This window comes from Echeneis naucrates, chromosome 5, assembly GCF_900963305.1.
Source record: "Echeneis naucrates chromosome 5, fEcheNa1.1, whole genome shotgun sequence".
Taxonomy (NCBI): Eukaryota; Metazoa; Chordata; class Actinopteri; order Carangiformes; family Echeneidae; genus Echeneis; species Echeneis naucrates.
The window spans coordinates 18,371,442-18,397,068 of NC_042515.1; the positions used below are offsets into that span (position 1 = coordinate 18,371,442).

Sequence of the window (25,627 nt, forward strand, 5' to 3'; positions counted from 1 at the left end):
TCAACTTACGAATGAATCACATATTAGAGAAAATACATACGAGAGAAGACAGGGGGAGAAATATATTATTTTTATTGGTTTCATACAAGTTTTAGATTATCCATAACCGTAACATTAAGAAGAGCCCACTGATCAAAATAAACATCTACAATGTACACAATCGAAATATCTTGACTTTTATATATCCGAAAGGAGCCGGGTACACAGTTCAACTTCATCACTAGTTACTATCTGCATTAGCTATTAAACTGCTGGTGACACATTGAGAGCATTTTAAAAATATAGTTTAAGTCATAAAGTCTACTTATTGTTTAATGTGTTCTTGGATCTGTTTTACCACTATCCACTTGTAATTTTCATCTTTTTCCCTGACGAGTTCAGATCCGAAGCTTGCTTTATTTTTTATATAAATACAAAAAGGTCTGTTAAACTGGGCCACAGTATTTCACCTTAAAATAATTGTCAGATTACAAAAAATATTTTGTGTGTGCGTGAGCGTGGCGCACGTCCTGACGCTTTGACGTCTCTGTCCCAGAATGCAGTCTGGTAAACAGACATGGACGCACCAGGTGAAGACCTCCACAGCGGCTGAGCACTGCACTCGGTCTTTCACACCGTCTTCTGTCTCCTTCGCCCATTGCATTCAGCTGATATATCTCTTTCCGGTGTCACGTTTACGTCTACAGCATCCAGAGCCTCGGTAAGATTGAAGTCGCCGTCGGTCGGTGACGGCTGCTGATGACTTCCACTGTGCTGTCAGCTCTCTGCCAGCTTCCTCGCTAACGCTAGTCATGGCTGTCTCCTGGTTTCGGCTAGCAGGCTAACGTAGCCGCCACTGCTCCTCACTAACGTTTGTACCAGGCACAGACCCGCACTGCTCCCGTGACACATCTCCCCGCAGACATTATGTCTTTATTCCTCACGTCGGCTCTACAAGGCGACGACTTCGTCTTTTCTGCTATTGAAAATGTCGTGTTACGTACGTTAGTGTGGTCAGTGTGCAGCAGAGGTGGGATCAACGCTAGCCAATGAAACCGCTGCTGTCTTAATGTTGTCGCTGCTAGTGGCACTTAGCCAGCTAACTGGAGCTGTCCTGTCAAACTATGCGCCTGCTATTTTCCGATGCTAAACACTTAGTCTGAGAGAAAATTCGTGACATCTTTCGCCGATCGTGACTTCTGGCTTATAAGGTATTCAGAGAGCCCAAAGCACAGCGAATTCAAACCACTCTGAATTATTATTAATTATCGACTATTAACTACGTGTGTAATGCAAGTTGGCACATTGCACATAGATTTACAGCGTGTGCTGTAAGAATGTGAATTTATTATAGTCGTTATAGTGTATGAAAAATATCTGTGGCAGTTCAAAATTATATTTTTTTCCTCTTGTCTGTTTAGATTTTATATAATGCTGATATCATTAGTCATTAGTCATTATCATTAGTTTTCAACTGATATTTCACCAGTACAAAGAAATTACCAAACATACTACATGTTAAGACTGTTGCTCGATTAGAAGAGTGAAGAGTAGACAACATGTCGTTGCACTGAATGCCAAGTGTTTAATCCATGTTCAGGATATAAAGGACGGTTCCCATCTATCATATTTGTCCGTAGGAGTGCAATACCACAATCATTCAATGGTAATCCCAAAAAAAAAACAACAAAAAATACCCAAGTTAAATAAATCATAGCTCTAAAATAATCAAAAACCAACAAAACATAACTTTTAGGGCAATGTTCTGGATTCTGGCTATAAGAGTGTCCACATTGCAGGAATACAACTATAGGTTTAAATTCTAATCAATAATAATGCATGACAAGTAAATGAAGACTTGGGAGTTTCTTATCGGGGATCATAACCTTTTTTTTTGGCAGTAAATGTAATTTTTCTACACTGCACTGCCAAGTTCTGCACAAATAATTTTAGGGGCACAATGAAAATGCGTATTTTTGTTTCTTTGAAAAAAAAAAAAAAAAAAAAAAAAAAAAGGGGGTTACACCAAAAAATAAACAAGATTAAAATGATCTTCTTATATTTGAATACAACAAAGTATGCTAGGCTTTGAATTATTTCTGCATTTATTTATAAATCTACAAGCCCAAATTATGAGTGGTTTTCACTTATTTCCTCTCTCCGTCTTGTCAGTATTATAGAGCTCCATCTCAAGAATAAAAATGAAACATTGTCAAGTTATTTCTTTGCCTTTATTTTTATGGGTTAGGGTTAGGGCGGTTAGGGTTAGGGCGACAGAGGATCATATGCCAGGATTAAGACTCAAACCTAGGCTGCAATGCACTGCTCTACCAGGTGAGCCACTGGGGAACCCCAAAACTTACACATTTTAGACAGTGGCTAACAACTTTCAGCTGCTGTTGGAAAATGATACGCAATCAGCATGTGCCAAGAGGATAGGCATAAGATGCTCCACCACATATGACATACCCTTAGCCAGCTTTCATTCTCCACCCTCCTGTCCTGTACTTTCACTTCCAATTGAAAGTCATCTAAAATGTCAAGGTCACGCCATTGGATAAGATCTTTTAAATCACACTGGCAATTTACACCACTGTTTAAGTTGTATTACTGTGGGTTTCATCTTAGCTGCTCTACATGTATGAAGAAGTTTGTTCTTGTATATCAGCAGGTAACTTTCAGCTGATAATAGTGTTTTACTTACTAAGCACACTTGTAGCATTTACATGGCGTCCCTTGTCTATGACTTCTTGGAGCCGAGGACTTGGGTATTTGGGAATATTAGTGTTTACATTCTTTCTATAAACTGGAGTATGGTATGGATGTAATTTTGAGGAAACGATGAAACCTGAAACTGAAAGAATGTTCTTCTTTTACACTTTCTATGGTGTTGCCTAAGAGGGTGTTAAATGTGTATAAAGAAATTATAGTGTGCACCACAGGAAATGTCAAATTCTGTTTCATTTATCCATAGTTTAGTTCATACTGATTACGGAAAGATTTTTCACATGTCAAAGATAGTTCCTATCTAAGAAACACAGTGGGAAGTTAATTATTTGATTCTAGGCTTTTATGGGTTATAAGCTGTTAACATACAACTTTTAAGTGTTAGTCTGCACATTTAAGGAAAACTGAAGTAGGTTTTTGCAGTATCACTTAATGGGATTATGCTTCCCTCATTCAAGCCACCGGCTTTCCCTGTGAATAAAACATTTTCTATCAGTTGGGAGAGTGAGTACAGATTCACTCTTTAAAGGGTGGATTACTGTTGGGTGGGAGAGGTGGTGAGGGATGATGCTTTATAGTATGTTGAAGAACTTCAAGTGACGGCCCAGGGAGGACGATGTTACTTTCTAACCCCCCATTCAGTGATTAAGCCTATCATGAAACAGAAAAACAAAGAACCTGATACTGACTACTCTTTCCTCAATGCTTGTCTGTGTGTCTGCATGTGTGGGTGCATGTGAATGTGTGTGTGTTTGGGTTTGCTTCTCTAGACTTCCTCGGGTGTGTGGCAGCCAGGGATCACCCAAACTGATGAGGATCGGCTGATTGAGTTAGATATAAGTTCCTTTTTTCTTATTTTGCCAAGGTAAGAACACAACTACTCACAATGACACTTTATTCATAATTTGTGTTTTGTAATATGATACAGTACAATAATAACAAGAGCCCACAGATGTTTACAATTTTTAGCTACTTGAAAACATAGTGAGAATCAGTATATCACCTCTGTCAAGATTCCAAGTGAGCTGAAGCAAGGCCAAAAGATTATGTGAAAACACCCCAGACTATTGATTGATCAGACATAAATGACTCTACTGCACCGTTGTGCGAGGTCTGATGTTCTCAACTAACTTGGGAAATTTTAAACAGTTAAGTGACTACACCCATTATAGCCAAGCACATTTCTGTCAGTTATTGTTATTATCAGTCATTGTCATTTGTGTGTCACACTGAATATACTGTGATATTTTTCCTACAACTTACTGTAGATTTTCTTAAAGTCACTTGTAACAAATTTAGCAAATGTGTTTTCTTTTTTAAAAAAAAGAAAAGAAAAAGAAGACTAGAGTTGTTTGTGCATGCTGATTTGTGTCACATTTTACTGTTTGTGTACTCATTTAGTGAATGCGCTGGATGAACACTTGTTGGTATCCATTGAAAAGGACAACATCCACTTCCTATCAATCTTCCACTTTCAGTATACCAGCCTATAACCAGACCAGACTATAACGTCCATTTTTTGTTTTTCTTAAATTTGATAATATTCAATTTTCGGGAACTTTAAAGACTTACTAACCCTGCAACACCAGTGTATGGATGATTATGATAAAAATTTTGAACGTGAAATGTAATTGAAAAACAATATCACCACTTCGGCAAACACGTTGCACTAGGACGTTTTATGAAAAGCCGTTATTACAAGCCCTTTTGATTGTACAGGCGTCATCAGTGGTTTGCGGGTCAAAAGGCTGTTCAATCTGTAGTGATTAATTAGCACAACAGGTACGAAATGTCAAGAGGGAGGAATGGTTATACAGTTGTGTTTGCCTCTATTGGTAGTGTTACAACTTTTAATCACACAGAAGGAACACAAAATGTACCTTGAGAAGAATAATAACTTGGAGCAATATGCCAGCAGGTTAAAGCATCTAATGTTATGATGCACGTGTGAAACGGGCTATTGGCAGAAAGGGGCTTATGACAGCTGTCTGTTTAAAAAAAAAAAAATCTTCATTAAACCAGGGTTTGCTGCAACACCTATTCTCGCCCCAGTCAAAAAGTCACTGCTGCTGATTGTAGCTGAACTAATATTGGAGCATGAATGTGTCACAAATCAAAGGGTTAGCTAGTGAAGGTGATGGAAAGACAACAGTGAAAAAGAAATAAAAAATGTTCACATGTTCTTGTAATTTGTCATAGCGAGTAAATGACTCGCTAAGTTTTATTACAGTGAAAAACACTTACTCATGGAAAAAATACTGTTTATGTCATTGTGGGCAGCTGTAGTATTAGTGTAATTAGTATTCACCTCAGGTTTGACTCTGGGTGGCTGTCTTAACAGGTCTAGACACTAAGGTTTGACCATTTGAATAGTAACTACAGTAACCACTCTTCATTGTGAGGGCAGCAATCTGAAAACTCAACATCCCTATCATATGAACCTATAAAGCTTGATTTATACAATGGATAAAGATAAAAGGTAATTATAAAAAATTGACCGTGAATCACAAGCAACATCCTCATAATAAGCTTCTGCATTTGTACTTCTAAATATCAACAACGGAGCTTCAAGATCAGTTTGAACAAAGCTCCACAGAGAGCATGCCCAAAGGAAATTCATTAAACTTTTCTGACATTTATCTGAATTTTTTTTTTCTGAAACACAAATGTGTTTAAAAAAAATTAAAATGAAATAAGATAAAATTTGGATCAAAGTCAACACTACATCATTCATTTAAAATAGGAAGGACTTCACATGCTTATGCTGTTTGAAAGTCATATTAGCTACTTTGCCTTTTTGCAGTGATCAGTAATCCATACACTAATGGTTCTCTGTTTTCATTTCCACCTCTGTTCTCCTTTGCCAGTTTTTGTGTGCAGCACTTGGGTGATCACGAATATGTATTTACTTTGAAATGAAAGTGAAAGTAAAAAAAATAACCACCCTGTCTGGAGATAACTTTCAGTATGCATTTTCCATAGGCCCTGTGTTTATCAGTGGCATGAGCTATTTAAGTTGTCAGTCTTTATTCAATTTATGAAAGATTAGTTAATAATCTATCATCCAAAAATACAAGTGAACACAGCTAAAATATGTTTCACCTTCATTCCTGTGTGAGAATGCTCACATAAATGTTAAAATCCTAAATGTGCATCAATAAAGCACATGGAAGATTTACACTCACAGCACTTTGTATTTATACGATTGTATATACCATCTTCTTAAAAAAAAATCTTAAATTTGAGTTGTAGTATACATTTTTTGTGCTTTCTTGTGGCTGATCTGACACAGCCTATATATAGCATGACTTGTGGAGAAGGTAAGCATCAAATTGGGTATTTTGCATCAGCAGAAGATCTGTGTTTATAATTTGAATAAGCAGGGTGCTGTAGTTGTGTATCCGCTAGTGTCACACCAATGCATCTAAATCTCAAAGGGCAGTATTTGTAAAATATAGAAACTTGAATTGTGGAGAAATGAGCCTGATGCTTTTTTTTATAAGTCAGCTGTTGATATTTTAAAATCCATACAGCTCCAATGCATGCAACCATTAATGTAAGGCTTTATCTTGTCTTACTGTAACAAACTTTACCCTAACATTTGAACATGTTTTCATATAATCTCATTGCTGTGTAGCCAGTGAGCGAATCACTTTCTATGTATACATGTGCACCTTTTGTCATACTTGCCAAACACGGTTTAATATCTCCCCACCCCCAGCTAACTAGGTGAGCATTGACAAACAAAAACGAGGGAACGCAAAGCGGGCCGGCACCCAGAGATACGTCCAGATAAGCCACCAGGCTCACCAATTTATTTCGTGTGTGTGCATGTGTAAATGTTGTGTAAGCTTCACACTTGTTGCTTGTCAAGTGGCCACACGGAGTTTAGCGAGGGGCGGGCGCGGCGAAACAACACGCGTTTGGCCGCGTCAATCAGTGAGAGAGGCGGCCTATCCCGAGCGCCACCAACGCTGACTCTTGTGTTGTTACATTGTAGCGGAAAGAATGTCGGAAAGGGCCGAGGATGACGTCAGGGGGGAGCAGCGCCGAGCGGCCAGGCAGCAGCTGAAGCAGCAGCAGCAGCAGATCCAGCGGGGAGAAGGCTCCACAGCAATGGCGACTGCTGCGGAGCGGAGATCCTTACCCAGTCCAGAAATAATGCTGGGACAGTCTTGGAGCAACTGGGTCGACGCCGCCAAACTCCACGGCAGCGACGGTGAGTCCCCCGGCGTCCCAAATGGACGCGAGGAAGCGAGGCAGAGCGCGACAGTTGCCAGTCCCGACCTGTTTTTTGGCCGATTGCATGCAGTTTTCGGTGGAATACGAAGAAACGCTACTGGTAGCAACAGCACGGGCAAGCAAGCAAGTGCAACTATTTATTTGTCTGTGTGTCGGATCGCCTCGTTTTCAGGTGCTGAATCGGAGGAAAGTTTCAAAGACTTCGGAAAAAATCGAGAAGCCATGCGTTTGTGCAGAGAAGGTGAGTGTTTTTTTCCGCCAGGGCCAAAGGTGTATTTTGGTTCAGGGGGGTTTGCTCACATACACATTCAGTATGTGGATTCAAACACTTACCACGCGTCGTAGGGCGCAAAATGCACATCTACTGTAAATCATGCGCATTATGAAATGACTATAGAATCAGTGAAACGTGTCTGTTATTCGTGAGGTAGCTGACATATGCATCTGCCCCTAAAATAACTTTAGGGTTAACAACTTTGACTCGCTGTAGGTGACTACAGGCCCCAGCATTCAAATAAAAATGTCATGTTCTACTTGGAAAAAGCATCATCATTTCTACCATAATTCATGTCAAACTTTTTGTCTTCAGCCTGAAAATTTGAATGGCAGCAGTGATTTTAAAAGTTAATCGGTAAAAAACTTCAAGTTATTTCAGTAAAAAGTGACTTGAATAAGCCTACAAATTTATTTTCTTCTTAGTCATAGATCTTTGCAAATTGATACAGGGCTATAATATGTCCTCTTGCTGCTCCTCATGCTACCTAAAAGCTGTAACATTTTGTTCCCATATATTTTGATCAGTAGTGACAGCAAGTTGAACAAAATGCAAAAGTTAAGATTACTCTTTAATGTTTTCCAGCGCTCACTCACCAAAGAACATGGTGTATAAATATCTATTTTATTCACGTCAGACATATCTAAATTCTGAAAGTCAACTATCATTGGGGAGAAAATAAACTCTGAGTACTCCGATAGCAGCGTGATTATGACCTTCTAGCAATCTGTGATCTCAGATCATCTCAGCATCTCCCCCTAATGCTTAAACAATGCAGAACCTATGACTGTATAATATATTACTGGAACGTTTCATAAATAAGAGACGGGGCCTAATCGGACAAAGGTGATAAAACTCAGGATGTCACAAGTGCACGCCACTCAGCTTCTCAGCCACACAATGCTGTTTGCGAGCGCTTTGTGCTGCAATTTTATTTTTTGAAACGCCGCAATTAGAGTTAGCTGATTTGTTGTGCGGCCAGGCCTGGATTTAGAACAAACTACACCACAAAGGAACATCTGTTAACAAAAATAAAATAGCATCCTGTTTAAAAAAAAAACAAAACAAAACAGTTTCGCGTTCATTTTGGATGCCGACTGACATAAGAACGAGCCGCTTGGCAGAATTTGAATTCATTAAATTCAAACGAACGAATGATGAATCGGCTATTAAGGTAATGCAATGTTTGTTTTATTAAGACATAGTTGTAAGTATCTACTTTGGCAGGCAAAGCGCGTGCCCACAAAGATTGTACGCTACTGTTATCATTTGCTGAGAAAATTTTTCTCTCTCACTACAATCCACAACCAGAGCATTTTGAATGTGACCTTGCTCTTATGTGACAGACATTGTGGCTATCAGGGCGGTAAGATCCAGGGTTTTCATAGAGCTAACTTGAGTTTTCAATCAAAATAATTCTTATATTCAAAATCTGTTAGATGGTTTTGAATTCTACTTGTCGATAAATTGGCACTAGTTATGAAAAAACACAAGAATCGTGTCCAGACACTGAAAAAATTATGAGTTCTGCAGCAAACAGTGAAGTGATCACTGTGGTCTGCGCAATTGTCACAGAACAAATATCTGAATTCAGTGGCTCCAAATGTGAAAAATACCTGCGACTATGATTCAGAAGTGCATACGTTGAGGAGGGGCTGTTTCTGGTTCCCATTCATGTGCTCTAACATTATATTTGGAGAAGAGGATGCCTGTCTTGAAGGACTAAATGACGATTTTTCGCGAAAACTTCTGTCAGCAGTGTGCAACCAGTCTTTCAAATAGCCTTGTTCTGTGGCTCTGAAAGAATGACAGTATTGTGTTATTTACTTAGATTTGCCACCTTACAAAGATAACAGGCTTTGCACTAAATTGCTTCATTGGACTGGTAACAGTTTTAAAGTTTTTGACTGATGCAAAAGATTTTGCCTGAAAAAATGTTATATGAAAGTCAATGAGGCTGATGTATCACTTTCAGAGAAATGCAGGGAGACATAGTTATTATTTGTCACTCTCATATAGCTACATTTTTCAGTGACTGTTGTTGGTGTCACAGGGCTTATCGACACATGTTGCTGGTGACTGAAGCGTGTGTTCATAGACTGTACTGTGTGTGAGAAAGAATCTAGTGGGGAAATATTACAAGTGGATGACTACACCTCTTCACCATGACTCACCACCATATTCCTCCTGTGGTGTAACCACCATTCTAACACACACACATTGAAAACAAGACTGAGTTTACTCATCGTGTGTCTTGAATTTTATTTATTTATTTATTTGTTTTAATAAATCTAACTGTTTGTCAGGGAAGCTTTGATAGGTTCCGCTGGTTACAAGTCAGATTGTACCAGCATGTGTGCTGCTCTGAGGCAGCCGGAGTTGCTACTATTTCACCTAGATCATTCATCACTGCCACGGATGAGGATGCTGAAATTAACTGGACTCTCGTTCTCTTCCTCTGTCTTGTGTTCATAGGTTGTTTCTCCTGCCTTGAGAATAGGACCTCCTTGCTCTTTGTCTCACTGAGGCCGCGGCCAGCTTCTCTGCTCTGTGTTTTTTGCCGTCATGCTCATTTTTGGCTATGCACCGTTGTGCTATCTCTTCCTTCTCCACGATGACTTCTGTTCTCTCTCTATCATTTTCGTCTCTTATTTTCACATGAAGAAAATGGAGGTTAAGAATAGACACTGTTGCATTAGACAAGTTTTGTAGACAGGCCATTTTAGTGGTATGGTGCAGTTCGTGCCAGTGCATTGAATGCAGAGTGGTAATGCAATCTAACGAGACTGCTTTTATAGTTGAGCAACCCATTTTGAAAATGCTCCAAGTGAACAACAGCAACAGTTTGGGAATGGTTGTTGTTTGACCTTGCAATTGATTCACTGAGGAAATGCGGTTGGCCTGCATCCTTGGTGGACTCTGTAGCTCTTCCGTGTTTCTACAAGGTTCTGAAAGAGGGTAGCGTTAATTGAGAATACATATGAAGGTACTAATTCAGCAAATAGTCTTTCATTATATTTTCAGTTTGTTGGTATTACAGGAGAATGGTTCACATGGAGAATGAAATGAAAACAGACATGTAGAACAGAAAAGAAGTTGCCCAGAGCTTTCAGGCTGGCTTCCAACTCTTGCTTTAATGGCTTATGCTTCTGCAACTGGCAATCATTGAATACTACCACACCACACTCGGCACTTGTTTTCCTAAATGTGCAGTCAAACTATTGCTTGTGTATATGTGCAGTTTGCTTTTCTACTCAAGTTCTATATAATTTGCATGCCTTTATCCATTAAGTGAAGACATTTCCCCTTTCCCTGTGGCAGACCTCAGCCACTGTGAAAATAAGTCTTTTCACTCTAATGCTGTTGAAGGAGACCCTCAGCAGAGGGGCTTTAGACAACTGACACTTATTGAGTAGCATCAGCCTTGCCAGTTTCTTCCACACAAGACCACCACTGATGTCCCTGAGAGGGAATCCGCCAGGTAGAGCCTTTTGTACGGATTTTGCTCAATGGCCCTCGTCCTTTCCAGATTTGGCCAATGGTGTTTGGAGAACCCTTGACAGCCCTGGCAGATTGTGCCAGTGGAGAGGGGCTCCACTTCTCTCCTCTTATGTCCTCTCTTCTGCTCATCTCATCATAATGCCCCAGGCAATCTCTTAATTAGCCTCCTTAATTAGGTGGTTTCTGGTTCTGTGCGCCTGGGTAAATATTGATCACACTCTGGTGGTGAGTGGCACTTCCATAGAGTGGCTTGAGAAACATGAGTCTTGATTCATACTGCCGGTTGGCTAGAGATTCTGAAGCTGCACACATGCCATTTGTATATATTGGCAAAATATATTGATATGCCATTAAATCCACCAAAAATATTAACAATAAATAGAGGCATCCATTCATAACATGTGACATCAGCTGATTTAACATAGATTCCTATTTAAATTTGGTTATGTATTTATTTCCCCTTCAATCGTTGTTGTTGCCATTTTTATTTACTTGCCTGATTATTCATTAATTATCATTCAGCAAACCTATATGAAAACAAAACTAGGCTGCTCTGGAAGGGCTTCCCGAGTAGAAGATGGAAAGTCAGACTAGCAAGTGCCTCAAAGATTTTAATCAGAAATGTTAGAAGAAGTGTTGTGTTTGTGTTAATATGTAATATAACTTTAACAAGAGCAGGTCAAAACAAAGCTCTGTGTACTAAAAATACTATGCCCAATGATGCCTATCAAACAGAATGAAGTAAAAATAAGATCTGCCTGAAGTGAAATAAATCAAGGTCCTGCTCACTGTGTTACTAATGTGTATGTGGTCAAGATTAATTTACCTTCAGAAATAAGAAAATATTTCACAGACCCAGTAGAAGAATAACAGACAGTGAAACGTCCTTCCTCCGAGATAACTCCGAGATAAATAATGTATCTGAAGTCGTGTCTGAATTTGCACGAGCAATTCTGTGATTTGGTTTTATGCAAAAAAAAAAAAAAAAAGGTTATGCCATCTCAGTGGAGTTCCCCTTTCTTCAGTTGTTGCAGTTATTTGCCAATTAATGATTGATGTCTCAGCGTAGATGCTGGAACCAAGTGAATGTATGTCTATTTTATTTGTCTCTCCTTGACCTGTGCACTCTCTGATTCCTGCACGCCTCCTGCACAGACATGCCCATATTTGGCCAGTGTCCCGCACAGGACGACTTCTACCTGGTGATGTGCAGCCACTGTGGTCAAGTAGTCAAGCCCCAAGCCTTCCAAGCACACTATGGTAAGCATTACTCACATTCATTTATGTGTCTATGTAGTGTATATGTGCAGGTACTCTTAATGTAAATTCTATCCAGACATTGATAGATCTTCAATGCCCCGCATTACATGTTTGGACAGTAGGAGGAAAGATGGGAGTAGCAAAGTACATCACATCTGTAGGAACCCTGTACTCCTATCAGCCACTTCAAGGCTGGGGGTGACATTTCATGCATTAACACACTACAGTATTACTTTTCCTTCTGCCTTTGTTTTTCCCTTCCACTTTTCCCCCTCCACACAGAAACTTGAGAAGGGACGCTACAGACTTTGATATATTTATTTATCTAACCCACTCTCTTACTTGTGTGTGTTTAGAATTCCCCTGTTAATGTTTGATGTAGCTTCCTCAATCTTCACAGTAATGTAGTGTTTTAACAGCTAAGATCAGATTTCTGGTTCTGTTACTTGAGGGATGTTTAGGTGTGCGCATTTCATTGCTGAGATAGCTAAGCTGGATCTTTGATTAATGCTAAAATAAATGTGTTACCTGTAGCTTTGTGAATATAGTGACTGTAAGATCACCAAATTCAACATTATTTACAGCAAGTCAAAGGCTTGTAGTCACTGCAAGAAATAAGCTGTCTTTGAAGTAGTGGGGCTGCGTATCAGTCATAGCTACTGTGTCTTGTTGTGTAAAGCGGTTTATTTTAAAGTCAGAATTTGGATTAGTGTGTGTAAGTCATTTTAGTCGATGAGGACAGGAACCATTAGCTCACGTGACGTTTTGACTGAATTCTAACAGTTAACAACACTTAAGATTTTTTAATTTAAATTTTTTTGTGTAAATTTTCAGCACCTGAATGAAAAATTGAGTTTCTTCATATAATGTGGGATTTATCATAACTGAATGCTTTTCATTAGCGGGTATTTTCAATGAAGTTAGTGGGGAATTACAGTTGTCAAGGTCAGCCACAAGAGGGAGGTATAATAACAAATGGATCCTGGAGGAGCCATTGTTACTACTGTGTCAACATCTGAAGAGGAGACTCCTCCCACAAGGTTAACAGTATGGACTGGAACAAGCCTATCTGGACAATGGTATTAATAATGTAATACAACATCCAGCTGAGTTTTCATACTTGTCAGGGGATTTCAAATTAGATGTAGACAAACACTGGAAGGCATTATGGTGCCTGTATAGTGAAACAATCCTGACAACATCAAAGCAGATGGTGTGTACATCTTGAACTTGGTGGTATTTTATTGTGGACTCTGCACAGTACAAGCATCCCAAATGAAAAGTGATTTAACAAAGATTCAAGCGCTTTTACCCTTTTGCTTCTCTCCTGATTCTGAAATGTAAATGATGTAACTGTCTTTGTGACTTAACCGTAGCAGTGTCCCGTCAAGACTGATGAACTATGTAAACAGGAAATCAAATTAGAATTACATACAGTATATATATATATATATATATATATACTGTTTAATATATATATATATATAATAAGTGATTTTGATTTAGGTCTGAAAAATTAGTCAAACATTTTGTAATTTGAGATATGTTGTATGTGCTGTCTAAAATGTAAGGTCAGATATTTTCTCTCATTTACATCAAAAAGAAATACTGCCAATAGTTTCCCAGTCTAATGCCATATCTTGAACTGTCTTTTTCTTTCTAACCAACAGCAGGAATCTTTGCAGGTTGGCACCAGACCAAGTTATATCTAAATATGATTCTATGGCTATGCTAAGATATGTGGCGGTATGTATGTATGTATGTATGTGGTGGTTCGTGCTAAGATTTCCTTCCCATCTTCCTTTCTCTGATGTCATAATGGGAAGACTTCATGTGGCGTTAACATGGGGAAAATGCACTGATCTCAGTACTGACGAGATGGTCTCAATATGATTTTTGCGTACTTCTTTGAGCCCATCTGTCTCCTGTTAGGTGTTTTTGCTTCTCGGCTGAGGCTAATCCCAGCAGGGGTGATACTGCTCCATACTTGGCAGCCGTTTTATGCATTCGTTTATGAACTTGTTGAACAAAGACGTGTCTCCTCTCAACTGTTCACATGCGTTACATAGGCTAAGAAAACGCATTCTTTCAATCAGGTACCTTGAGCTTTGAAAGCAAGAACTAACCATAATCGTAAATTTTACTTATCAATAATGTACAGAAGCAAGGTTGTCTCTCTCCCTTTTTTTTGGGGGGGGGAGTGATCTGGTGCCTACGGGGACAGCTGAAATGCTGTCACACGTACATTAATGTTCTCTAACTGACATAGCCTGGGATTCCCCTTCGCATTGTGCCATTAGTTTGGAAGATGATATTAATGCTGCATCAAGTCCTTCTGTACTGTTACCCTATATATATATATATTTATTTATTTATTATTATTATTTTTTTTTAGTGTTATATTGTTCAACTGCTACTGGTGTTTGCTTGGCTTTCGCACTGCTAGCACTTTGTCAGCAGGGTACTGAGTGTCATGCTGGGGTTGCCTGGTGTGAGTTTGTGTGCAGGATGTGCTGTTGACTTTGACCAAGACAGCAAGAGAGGGATGGGAGGAGAGAAAGCATGAAAAAAGGCCTTTCGGTTAACCAGCTGCTAAGAAGTGGGAGGGAGAATGTGTGGAACGAGTTTGGAATGGGTGTGTAGAGAGGGGCCCCTAGGTGAAGAGGAGGGGGCTTCCTAAAAGCATATTTTCCTTCCTTAAAAGGGAAATTGGAGGAAGGCTGAACAGTTTGAAGGTGTGTGCTTGCGACTGAGGGAGATTGGGGAGTGGCAGCCCTGTGCCTGTATATGTGTTACTACCTTCTCCACTGTTTCTGCAGCAGTAGGTTTGTTCGCTGGTCACCTGCTGAGAATGAGCTTCGGCCAATAGTCTACTTTCAAGCTAAACCATGGATTTAGCTGAAGTGAACAGCTGGCTAACTAGGCCCACACCTAGTCATTGGCAGTGTCTGCCAACACAGACAGTTTCTATGAAAACCTGGTGTTGTCCCTGAACGGTATCTTTTTATATTTTAACATCAATAAATGTTAATTTGCTGGTACAAATAATGGTGACAGTAAACAGGGCCAAGCTAATCTACAGTCACTCATTTCTACACAACTAATCCATGGACTTGGACTCTCTCTCTCTCTCTCTCTCTCTCTGTCTCTCTCTCTCTCTCTCTGTCTCTCTCTCTCTCTCTCTCTCTCTCTCTGTCTGTCTGTCTGTCTGTCTCTCTCTCTCTCTCTCTCTCTCTCTCTCTCTCTCTCTCTCTCTCTCTCTCTCTCTCTCGTATGTGTTGCTCTCTCTCCCCACTTATGGTCAGAACAGCAGGAGTGTCTGCCTCTGTGACCCCTCTGTGACCCCAGAAGCTCAGTATATATGTTAGGCACCTGCTACATGGCCAAGATTCACCGTTTTGTAACTTCTGAGTTTAAAGAAACAACTAGATCAAGCTATCATTGTGCTTTTTCCTTGCTAGCGTCTGTTTTTCCATTATTAAATGGTAGATAAAATGTCAATAAAACTATTTTTATTGTTCTTTTATGTTTCTGTTACTAAGAATAGCAAGTAATTCGAGTTTCCTTTGAAACCCCAAAGCTTTAGTCATTATTGTGGATGCACACATAAGATATTCGTTTTGTTCATTTTTTAAAACACTGCACACTGGCTTTTTTTTATTATTTTAAGGAAGAGACTTTTCCAGTTTTGCAGGCAAGATTTTAGTGATGTATATTATTTTAATTCCTCTATTTCTGTCTTTCCACCCACCACTCTGTGTCGTCCCAACCCTTCTTGTTGTCCTACTGCCTTTCATCAGTTTGCACAGCAACTGTTCTAAGAAACTGCAGCAGGAAATGAAGCTCTTGACCTGTTGGCTGGTTCTATTTCGGGCTGAGTTGGCGTGAATCACAAATGCTGCTTAATTGTTGTCAAAGTACAGCTCACTACTGTCAGAGGTTCCTATTTGTTTCCAGTTTCCTTTTTCTCCAGATTCATAACATGACACATCGCTTGTCCATATCTCTATGTTTCATCAAAGCCTCTAATTTTGTGAATTATCATGTTTTAATTAAAGTCTGGGTCATATTATCCCTCAAGAGAGAAGACACAGTTCAGCCAGCAAGCCAGCCTCCACCTCGCCCTTCCCTGTGCCGGGCAGGAACCGGAGCAGTGGCAGTGCACTTGGAACTGGGCTGGGCTCGGGGTCGGTAGCTGGAATGGCGACCGGAGGCATTGTTGGCCGACCTTCCACCGCTGGATCCAGCTTATCCTCCTCTTCAACATCCTCCACATCCTCCAATCCCAAACCCCTCAAACCAGCCAAAGAGAAGCTGCCAAGCATTCAGCGAAGACCCCCCTTTACACCCTTCAGGATGCTCCAGCCGGACAAGACCCAGTAAGTTTCAGAGCGTAACATCTGCAGCATTGTGTGTTACCAGAGTTGCACAAAATGGCAATGTGTACTGAGATTAGGCTAAAGGATGAATTCTTTTTATGATAAAATAAAACAGTGAAACTGTTCAGTCTTCATTTAAATGGCAGCAAATTTCATTTTAGTTGTAGCCTATTTAAATTAACGCTGTCTCAACAAGCCAACAAGTGAGAATATAAAACGAAGGTTGATAATTTTATTGATTTTAATGACAACTGTTGCAGCAGATTACTTTGCATCCATACACTTTGATAACTCTCCTGTTAGGTGTAAATAGCTCAGTTGTTGCACACAGTTATCACAATATCTTTTTTATAAATTAAGGCAATATATGTGTACAAGGAGGGATTTAAGGAAACCACATCTTGATCACTCCTTGGTGGCTTGCTGAAGTATCAAGAAATTCCACTTTCTTCTTCTTAGTTAATTGAACGTAAAGAAATAATAACCATATCTGTGGGTACAGATATAGCTTTCCTGATTTCTCTATATATTGAATTCATCCTTAAATGCTTCATTGGCCATACTTTTGGCCTCTTTGAGGTCACAACCTCTCCTCCTGTCACGTTCTCAGTCAGTTGCAGAGTGTAGCTAAAGCCATTAGGAAACACACAAAAGCCACAACTGAATAATATTACCTGGTGTACATGAGAGCCAGCAAAAAACCACAATCGTTAGAATTTCTCGGAAATGTTCCAAAGCAACTCTGCCAGCAGCTGTTGACTTCACCTTAAGGTTGTGTACTGCATTGTCAGCTTGCATGTGGGCAGGCCCAACAGTTTACAGGAAGAAGTTAATTGCACAAACGTGTAAGGATACGCACCCAGCAGAGACCAGAGAAACTCGGATTACAGTCGTAGTCATAGACGGGGTGTGACTTTGTTTGCTGCCTTACTGTTTAAGAGCTCATATACGAGTTTCTCAATTGAATTTCCAGAAGATATAAACTTGCAGTATTATGCATATATCCTTTTGCAAAATTACATCTATGGGCATATCTTTCATAATTTTATACACACACATATATGAACAGATCAGTTACATGGAATAGGTCAGTCATTAAAAAATGGGGTTGTGAAAAAAATGGGATAACAAAAACATTGTAAAGTTTCTGATATGCACCTTTAAATATACTTAGGTAAATGTTCTGCAGAATTAAATTCTTTGACCTGCCCTTGTTTTTCCATGCCCATGTCAAAATTTTTAGTTTTGTACATTTGCAACACTGGGACACTAAATGCCACTGGTCCTTTTGCTGCTATGAGAAGTATAATTCATTTATGATTTAAATATCCAATTGAAACAGAATCTGTGTTCAGGATCTGTCAGAAGAATGCATTACAGTTATACATGTTTGTTTGATAAATGATGGATCATATTAGTTTCATGTTCTGTCCACCCAGCTCCATTCATACATGTACATCAGTGTCTTACCATGCGTTTCTCACTTGCTCAGTGTTTCTAACTCTCAGCTTCCTCCTTGCTGCCCTCTTCATCTCTGTAACCTTCTCTTTCAGCCTCACCCCAGCTGTCAAGGTGGAGAAGATGCCCCTGAGGGTGGACTCGTCATCAAAGTTGGTGCAGGCCCCATCTGCTCCAAACACCACCTCATCCTCTGCCACATCCTCCTCTAGCACCACTGTGAGCTCCAACACTACCACCATTACCACCTCCTCCTCATCAGCCCTTAAACCAGGCCTTAACTGTCCCTCCATACCAAAGCCTCCATTACTGGCCCCTGGTCAGATTCCTAATGGCAAGGGCCACCTGTCGGTCCTCTCAGACAAGAAGCAGGACAGCAGCAGCAGTGCCAGCAGCAGCAGTGCCAGTAGCAGACGCCACCTCAGCAAGAAAGTGACAGGTGTGCTTGATTAATAAAAAAGAAGGTTTTATACCGTTGACATTTATTATACATTCTGTTTAGATCGTGGTATATATTCTTCTGAAGCATTTGAATAATGTGATCACTGATTTGGCACAGAATAATGAAGGTTTTTTTTTTGTTTTTTTTTTGGGGATCCCAATTCTTCTCGTGTCAGAACGTGAGTTCAATCCAGATATCCACTGTGGCGTTGTGGATATGACAGCTCGGAAACCATGCACAAGATCTCTAACATGCAAGGTAACCAGTCCATCTATTTTGCAGCTAGCTACTGTTGGTCAGATTGTACCTAAGGCAGGTAATGATCTGTTTTCTTTTGCAAGAAAATGAAATTCAAGTTCAAATTAAAATTTTCTATTTGCCTGAGGAATGATACCACAGTAACACAGCAACCACTGTGGATCAATTCACTTTTTTCACAATAGTAGAATAGTTTTTTGGACAGAGGAAAATGTAAATGTTTTTTTAAAGGATCAGAAATCATAATGATTGAATTTATGCTGTTATTCAGCAGTACATTTTGCATGTAGCACGCAACCACAATACTGTCTTCAATACAAAAAAATGCAATTAGTCTAACGTAAGAAGTTTTGACCCAAACTACAATTCTAATCTTTGACCTTTCCAACATCAGACACATTCCTTAAGCCAGCGGAGGGCAGTGCCAGGGCGGAGAAAGCGCTTTGACACACTACTGGCAGAGCACAAGAACAGAGCAAGGGAGCGGGAGAGGGAGCGAGAACTCCACCAACCCCATTCCCAGCAAAACCCCCCTCTCAGGGACCCACACCCCTCCTCGCACCTCGCCACAGCGTATGACCCCCACCAGGTGGCTCATGGCAATGGCCCCGCCCCAGAAGCCACTAAGCCTTTGCCATTTGGCAAACCCAAATTTCACAGCCCTGGTCTTCCACGGTAAGTCCTTGTCTGAACACCGCCTTTTTGAACTTTTTTTTATAATTTTTTTTGCTGGTGTCGTGGCACCATTAAAACACGATTACAGTTTAGAATGTTCTATATGTTAGCAGTTGACTGACAATTGAGGGCCAGTTTTTCTCTTAAATGTTTTTTGAAAATGAACAGCCATGCTATTAATCTTGCAGACTAAACAGCAGTCACGGAGGTGGTACCCCCGGAGACCTTGCAGTAGTCCATGAGTCACCACACCATACCCAAACTATTCCAGATGGGTTTTCTCGACCCTCAAGCGATGAGGGTGAGAACGAGGAGCGGGAAGACAATACTGACAAACTGGACTGTCACTATTCAGGTTATCACCCTCGACCGGCAGCTGTAAGTGTTCTCTACCATCGCTGATCTGTGATAAGCTGGAGTTAACTTATCTTTTTGTCAAGTAGTTTAATGTCACTACTCTGTTTCCAGTACTGTACCTTTGGAAGTCAACTGTTTGGGAGGGGTTGTTACTCCTTTGACCGACGATGGGACAGAGTGCGATGTGCCCTAACCACAATGATGGACAAGCATGTCAACTCTCAAATGTGGAAGTAAGTCTGCCCAGCTCACGCTAATCCTGCAAGACGTAGAATCCAAATGAGTTGCATGACGTGATGTTAAAACAGAAAATGATACTTAGCCATCTTGCCTCTTACTGTCAGAATTCTTGTTTGATTGTGTTGACAATCAAAACCAATGTATGATTATGGTCCTTGTTGCAGGAAAATCCCCTTGGCCTTGGAGAACTCCTCTTCTGTTGCACCTACCCATAGGACAAGCACAAATTCCCATGGTAGCACTCCCTCCTCAGGCTTCCTGGGCCCCCCTGCCACCTTGCCCCAGACTCCTTATAGCCAATCCTACGAGGGCAAATCAGTGCTCTCCTATGGGACCACCTTAAATGCCCGCAGCTCCTCACAGAGCGGGGCTGAGCACCCGGCCTATGGCACCACGCAGGCCCGACAAGTGTCTTCGTTGCCGCAAATGCCTTCAGCCCACTCCTCCTCATCCTCTTCTTCAGCTTCTTCCCCAGCCTCAGGCCGGGCACTCAAGTCCCGCTCCAGCAGCAGCACTACCAAGTCATCATCGTCCTTCAGGCCTAAGGAGATCTCTGGCTCCTCTACATCCATCATTCCCAACTCCACTGGTGGGAACAGCAGCGGAACCAACAGTAACAGTAGTAGCACTAGCTTCAGCTCTGGGAAGAAGAGGAAGAACAGCTCTCTCCTCCCTTCATCCCACGGCTCCTCTGAATCCTCTTCTTCTAATGCTAACTACTCCTCTTCCTCCTCCTCCTCCTCCTCCTCTTTTAAGAAGAACTGTGCAAATGTCAGCAGCTCAGGGAGCACTTACCACCACAGCTCATTAGGTTCTGCATCCTCATCCTCAATGTCCTCCTCCCACAGCGGAGTCCACAGTGTGGGGCTTAACTGTGGCCCCAATGTGCGGACCAACTCGCTTAGCCTCAAGGCTGAATCTTCTGGAGGTTCTGTAGGCGGCTCCTCAGGGCCGCCTGCACGTGGTCCTCCCTCGGGCAGCCCTGCCGAGTCCATCAAGCGTATGAGTGTGGTGATGAACAGCAGTGACTCCACCCTTTCCCTTGGGCCCTTTGTACACCACCAGTCCTCATCCGACCACCACACCAGCTTCAGCCACCACTCCTCAGACGGGCGTCTGGAGGGAAAGAAACGCAAAAGCTCCCCTGTCTCAAGCAGCATTAATAGTGGAGGTGGGGCCGGAGGGCTCGGAGGAGGGGGAGGGGGACCCGGAGCAGGTCGACCCAAGGTGGCCAAGTCACCTGCCATTAACAACATCCATGGGAAACATGGGCGGAGCATTCCAGGGACACCAGGGCTGCCCAACAACTCCCATTTACATCAGGTGAGTCATTATCAGTTTTACTGGCCTTAAAGGATAAGTGTGTGCATGACTCTAGAGATGGTAAAACCCATCAATGTCTGTATGTCCATTCACCTTTTTACTTCACCTGGAAAAATTATATCAACTTTTGTATGGTTGCCGTAAAATGTTGTTTTTGTACAGAATCATGGTGTCTAAGCAGGGAATTGTTGCATTGGTAGATAATTTTCCAAAAATCTGAAATGATTCATTTTAAAATTATGTCTATTCTTCAAATTATGAAGAAAACTTAAAAAAAAACTTACCTGCTTAACATCAGTGCTAACATTGCAAAGCTGAACTGTGGACAACTGGGACAATATGCATATCTTCCAACCATTAGAATTGAGTTAAACACACTTTATATTGTATTAGCTATGGAGCAAAGTAGAGTTATAGTTAAGTAAAAGGAGATTAAATTTAAAAAAAAAACTACATTGTAAAATAAAATTAAGTCAAGCACTGTTACAGTAACATCCAATAGAACTGCAAAGTTGCTTGAAACTTTTCAGTCAAAAGTCAGAGAGCAGCAGTTTGCAGTTATTTTTCTGAATTGCAGCAGGAGGTTTCACATAAACTACGAACGACTAACAGAGCTCTGGTTTGTGTAACAGCACTCACAGGCTAACTACTTGGGAGCTCAGTGTAAATTATGAAATAAAAAGACATTTAGCATATTCATATCAGAAAAGAATCACAGCAGTGAATCAAAAGTTTTTGTTTTTTTTTGGATTATATTACAGAAGATTATAGGTTCACTGTCAAATAATAACAAAAGAACAGTTCCTTCCAAAGAGGAATGATGGCTGTTTTGTGTTGTTCGCATTTAGACAAGTTGCAAACTGCTAATTATCTAGTATTCCTGAGACTCATATTTACTGCCCTATTTGAATGAGTTAGACATTTTGGTTAAATGTTTCTTTTCCCCATTTTTGTGTTTTGGCTGCACAGTGCAGTTACAAAATAAAATACAGAGGTGAAACTGTGATTACAGAATCAGTTTTTTTTTATGGATTTAACCTATCAGCTGAATTTGTTAAAAACACTGATGCATCTATGAAGGCTGATACCTGTGAAGTTTTACATTTTTACTTAAAGTAGTTAAAAAAAAAAAACTAATGAAGGTTTTATGCCTCTGTACATGTGTAGAATGTGTAGCTTTCACAGATTGAAGAAGCTCAACAGAGCGTTTTCTGTCTTTCTCTTCTCCTTGTCCCCAGCCAAAGGCTCGTCCCTGACAGCGGTGTCCAGCTTCAGTCTATGGAACTGGCAGGCAGATGGGAAATAGTCCAGAGCAGTACATATAATGGTCTGGACCGCACGAGGCCTTTTTTAAGTCAAACCCACATTACTCTCAGCTTCCCACAATCCTCAGGGTGGAGATGATCTGGACTGCCCAGTGAAGTCAATGTGGTCCTTACTAATTCTCCCAAAGCCATGTGTGTGTGTGTGTGTGTGTGTGTGCGCGCGCGCATGTACACGTGTGGGCTGGTGTGTGTCTGTGTGTGTGTGTGCGTGCCTGTAGGGGGGGGTCTGTAGTGGCACTGTATGGGCAGCGTAAAGCACCAAGGGTCTAATGCGCAAACCTTGCCCCCTCCTCCTCCCTGATTCACGCACTTGTACAAGTGTTGTTCCAGTATTCAGAGAGGTCTTCCTGTCTGGTTGGTAGTAGGAGAAACAATAGCAGCAGCTCTGAGCTGGGGTTCAAAGCTCATTGGGTTCAGGTTAAGGGGCTGCCGCAACAAAGTCATCATGACTCTTGAGTCTCTGAGGGGAGACGACAAGCCGATCTCTTCTGTCTTTGTCAAAGGATGAGGGTGTGAATGTGCACGTGTGTAAGAATACTTTTCTCATGTCAGATTCTGCTGGACTACTGGAATTTCCAACTTAAATACACCCCCAGCGCCTGATCTCAGAAGCCTTGGAAGGAGAGCAGGAGGAGCAGAAAACTGTTACTTGCAACACCTTAAACAACACACAATCACCTTGTTTTTTTACTTTTACATTAGTCCAACACTCTGGCAACATGTTGAGTAACCTTGGGTTACGCGCAGTAGCCTGAGACAAGCCCATAAAGACGATCTGGTCAATTCTTTTATTACCCAGAATAATTATGCAAGTGTTACCTTTTTATGATTTCTTATGAGCTTTTTACACTGAACTACAAGGAGTCTTTGCAGACGCAATGAAGACAGTTGTGCTTTCAAATGTGAAAAGGATGCCTGATGTGCCCATTCAGTTGAATCATTTGTGAGAGAGCTAGCTTGATATTGAGGACACGTGTTAATTTTCAGAATCTTTTCATTGTGCAAAATGATAGCCACAGTAGACCTGCCCCAAACTGTGAATGGCACTAAATAACTGCTTTCTCCACAGGCACAGCTTAGTTGTCCACAAAGCTAGCCAAAAGCTGCTATCAGCTTTGCCAACAATGTCTTCTTTTTGTTGTGTTTTCCTAAAAGATGGCTGTCCTGCTCATGAAGCAGAAATGGAGCACGACCTAAATAGATATGAAGAAAATCAGTGCAAACCATATTGTTATTGCCACAATTTTAACTACTTTTTTACCCATACAGCTGTGCAAAATCCACAGCTGCTCCTGGGCAGATGTGAATTGTAATGTTTTATTTTTCCTACACAGGGAATCAGGTATGGTACGACTTTACTGGAGCAAGCTTTATGCACGTCACCTGTCTTTTGTGGGTATGATTGTCCCTCCTGTGTAACCACTACCCAAGCTCTGGTTGGTAAAGTTTCAATGCTTCATTGCAACAGGTGTGAGCTGAGGAGAGATTTGTCACAGTGGAACAGATAGCCAGGCGTTTAACTCTATTCTTTTCTTTTTTTCAAAACAGAATCTTACATTAGGTGATACTTGGCCATTTTGTTGGGATGTTTGCTTATTTTGCATGGTCTCGGGCGGGGTTTATGGTGCGAGATTCATGGAGATGGCTTCATGGGACACATTTAAACTTTTGGCAACACCTGTTGATTTATGGAACATCCACTGATGTCAGATAGTGTGGAAAAGTAGAGACAAAAAAAAAAAAAAAAAAAAACAACTTAAATTTCAGCTTTTTTTTTTTTTTTTTTCCTTGTAGCCAATGTATCAAACAAGTATTGAAGTATCCCTATTTGAGAATACATATTTTGTTAACAAATTGTACATAGTGAAATATGTATTTTTGCACAGACATTTTTCGTACACGCTGAGTTTTTGGTACAATAAAAAAAAAAATTAGAAAAAGTCATTATTTATTTAGTTTTTAAAAAAAAAAAGGATGAGAAGTCAGAGAACCTGACTGTGAAGTGGTTCACTGCCAAGTCTATATAATGCAATACAACCATATGTAGAAGCTGAAGCATCTCATGAATCGATGTACTGAGATCCTTTAAGGAACAACGGTGAAGTGTTGCCACTGTAGCATGTGTCTGTATGACAGAATACCTTTATTCACTTTTCAAGGTCTCAATCACACGTGCTTTTACAAGACATTTTACATTGCCTACCAATCTACATGACAAAAAACTAATTTATGATGTAACCCAGTTAGCCTGTGATTTTGAAATGTCCTGCAGGCTTGAAACTGTGCCCGGTGTCTAAACTAGTTTCCATGTACTCTTCAAACACTTTGTAGACCTTAAACACAGTTCATGATTGGAACCCTCATGTTGTTTTATAAAGGCTGAATCCTTGTAGCTATCATTACGAGGAGGAGGAACACTTCAGACAGTCCAGCTGCTTGCATTATTTTTGCCAAACAACTAATTAGAATCACTGCTTTTAAAGAAATATCAAATTAAGAAAGTGCCTGAATTTGTTTCACCATGACTGTTTGAGGACAGTATTTTTTGGGTTGTTTTACCTTACTTGAATGTCAAAGTGTTTAGGAGTTTGCTTTTAAATCTGCCTGTGAACCCTAAATGTGGTAAAACCTGAGCTTGTCAGCTGCCCAGTATGAAACACTTAAGTGTTGAGCATAGTTGTCTTTCCTTTTTGGGGGATGGGTTTTTCAGTTTTTCAGACAAGACTTAAGATTTTCAGTTAGCCTCAGTGTGTGGCTTAGTCCCCCTCTGGTTTACTGGGATTTGTGCATAAGAACCTTCAAGTGTTTTGTTTACCCTCAACCTCCACTGACATCTTGACCATTGTTTCCTACACGTGGAAACATTTGTGAGGTTTTTTTTTTTTAAATCAGTACCATAGACTTGGAATGTGAAAGTGAGAGAACACAGCTCACGTCTGGGAGGAAAAAAAATAAATCCACCATTCATACTATGTAAAAGCGTGTATAGATTTTTTTGTATACATTATCAGAATCATTTTCAGCTGGACTTATGTATTGGCTGCTATGTAATTCATGAACAAAACATAGGTTAGAATTAATATTTAAAGAAAAAAGATTGTATAGTATATTTGTTTTGTAACAGGTTTCTGTAAATAAAATAATTTATACTGCTATTTATATGAAATCCTGTGTCTGCCTCTTTCCT

General features: G+C 40.5%; 1 protein-coding gene across 1 annotated transcript; it reads left to right on the top strand.

The window, feature by feature from the left end:
• The first annotated feature begins 557 nt into the window (after positions 1–557).
• On the top strand, positions 558–25,595 carry atxn7 (ataxin 7). Its single transcript, XM_029501408.1, has 13 exons — positions 558–700; positions 3,477–3,571; positions 6,707–6,925; positions 7,121–7,189; positions 11,879–11,983; positions 16,065–16,362; positions 17,916–18,259; positions 18,438–18,520; positions 18,915–19,195; positions 19,384–19,573; positions 19,664–19,785; positions 19,957–21,115; positions 22,354–25,595. Exons 3-13 carry the CDS (start codon positions 6,715–6,717, stop codon positions 22,369–22,371), a joined length of 2,880 nt encoding a protein of 959 aa, XP_029357268.1. The 5' UTR covers positions 558–700; positions 3,477–3,571; positions 6,707–6,714; the 3' UTR covers positions 22,372–25,595.
• The last annotated feature ends 32 nt before the right edge of the window (positions 25,596–25,627 follow it).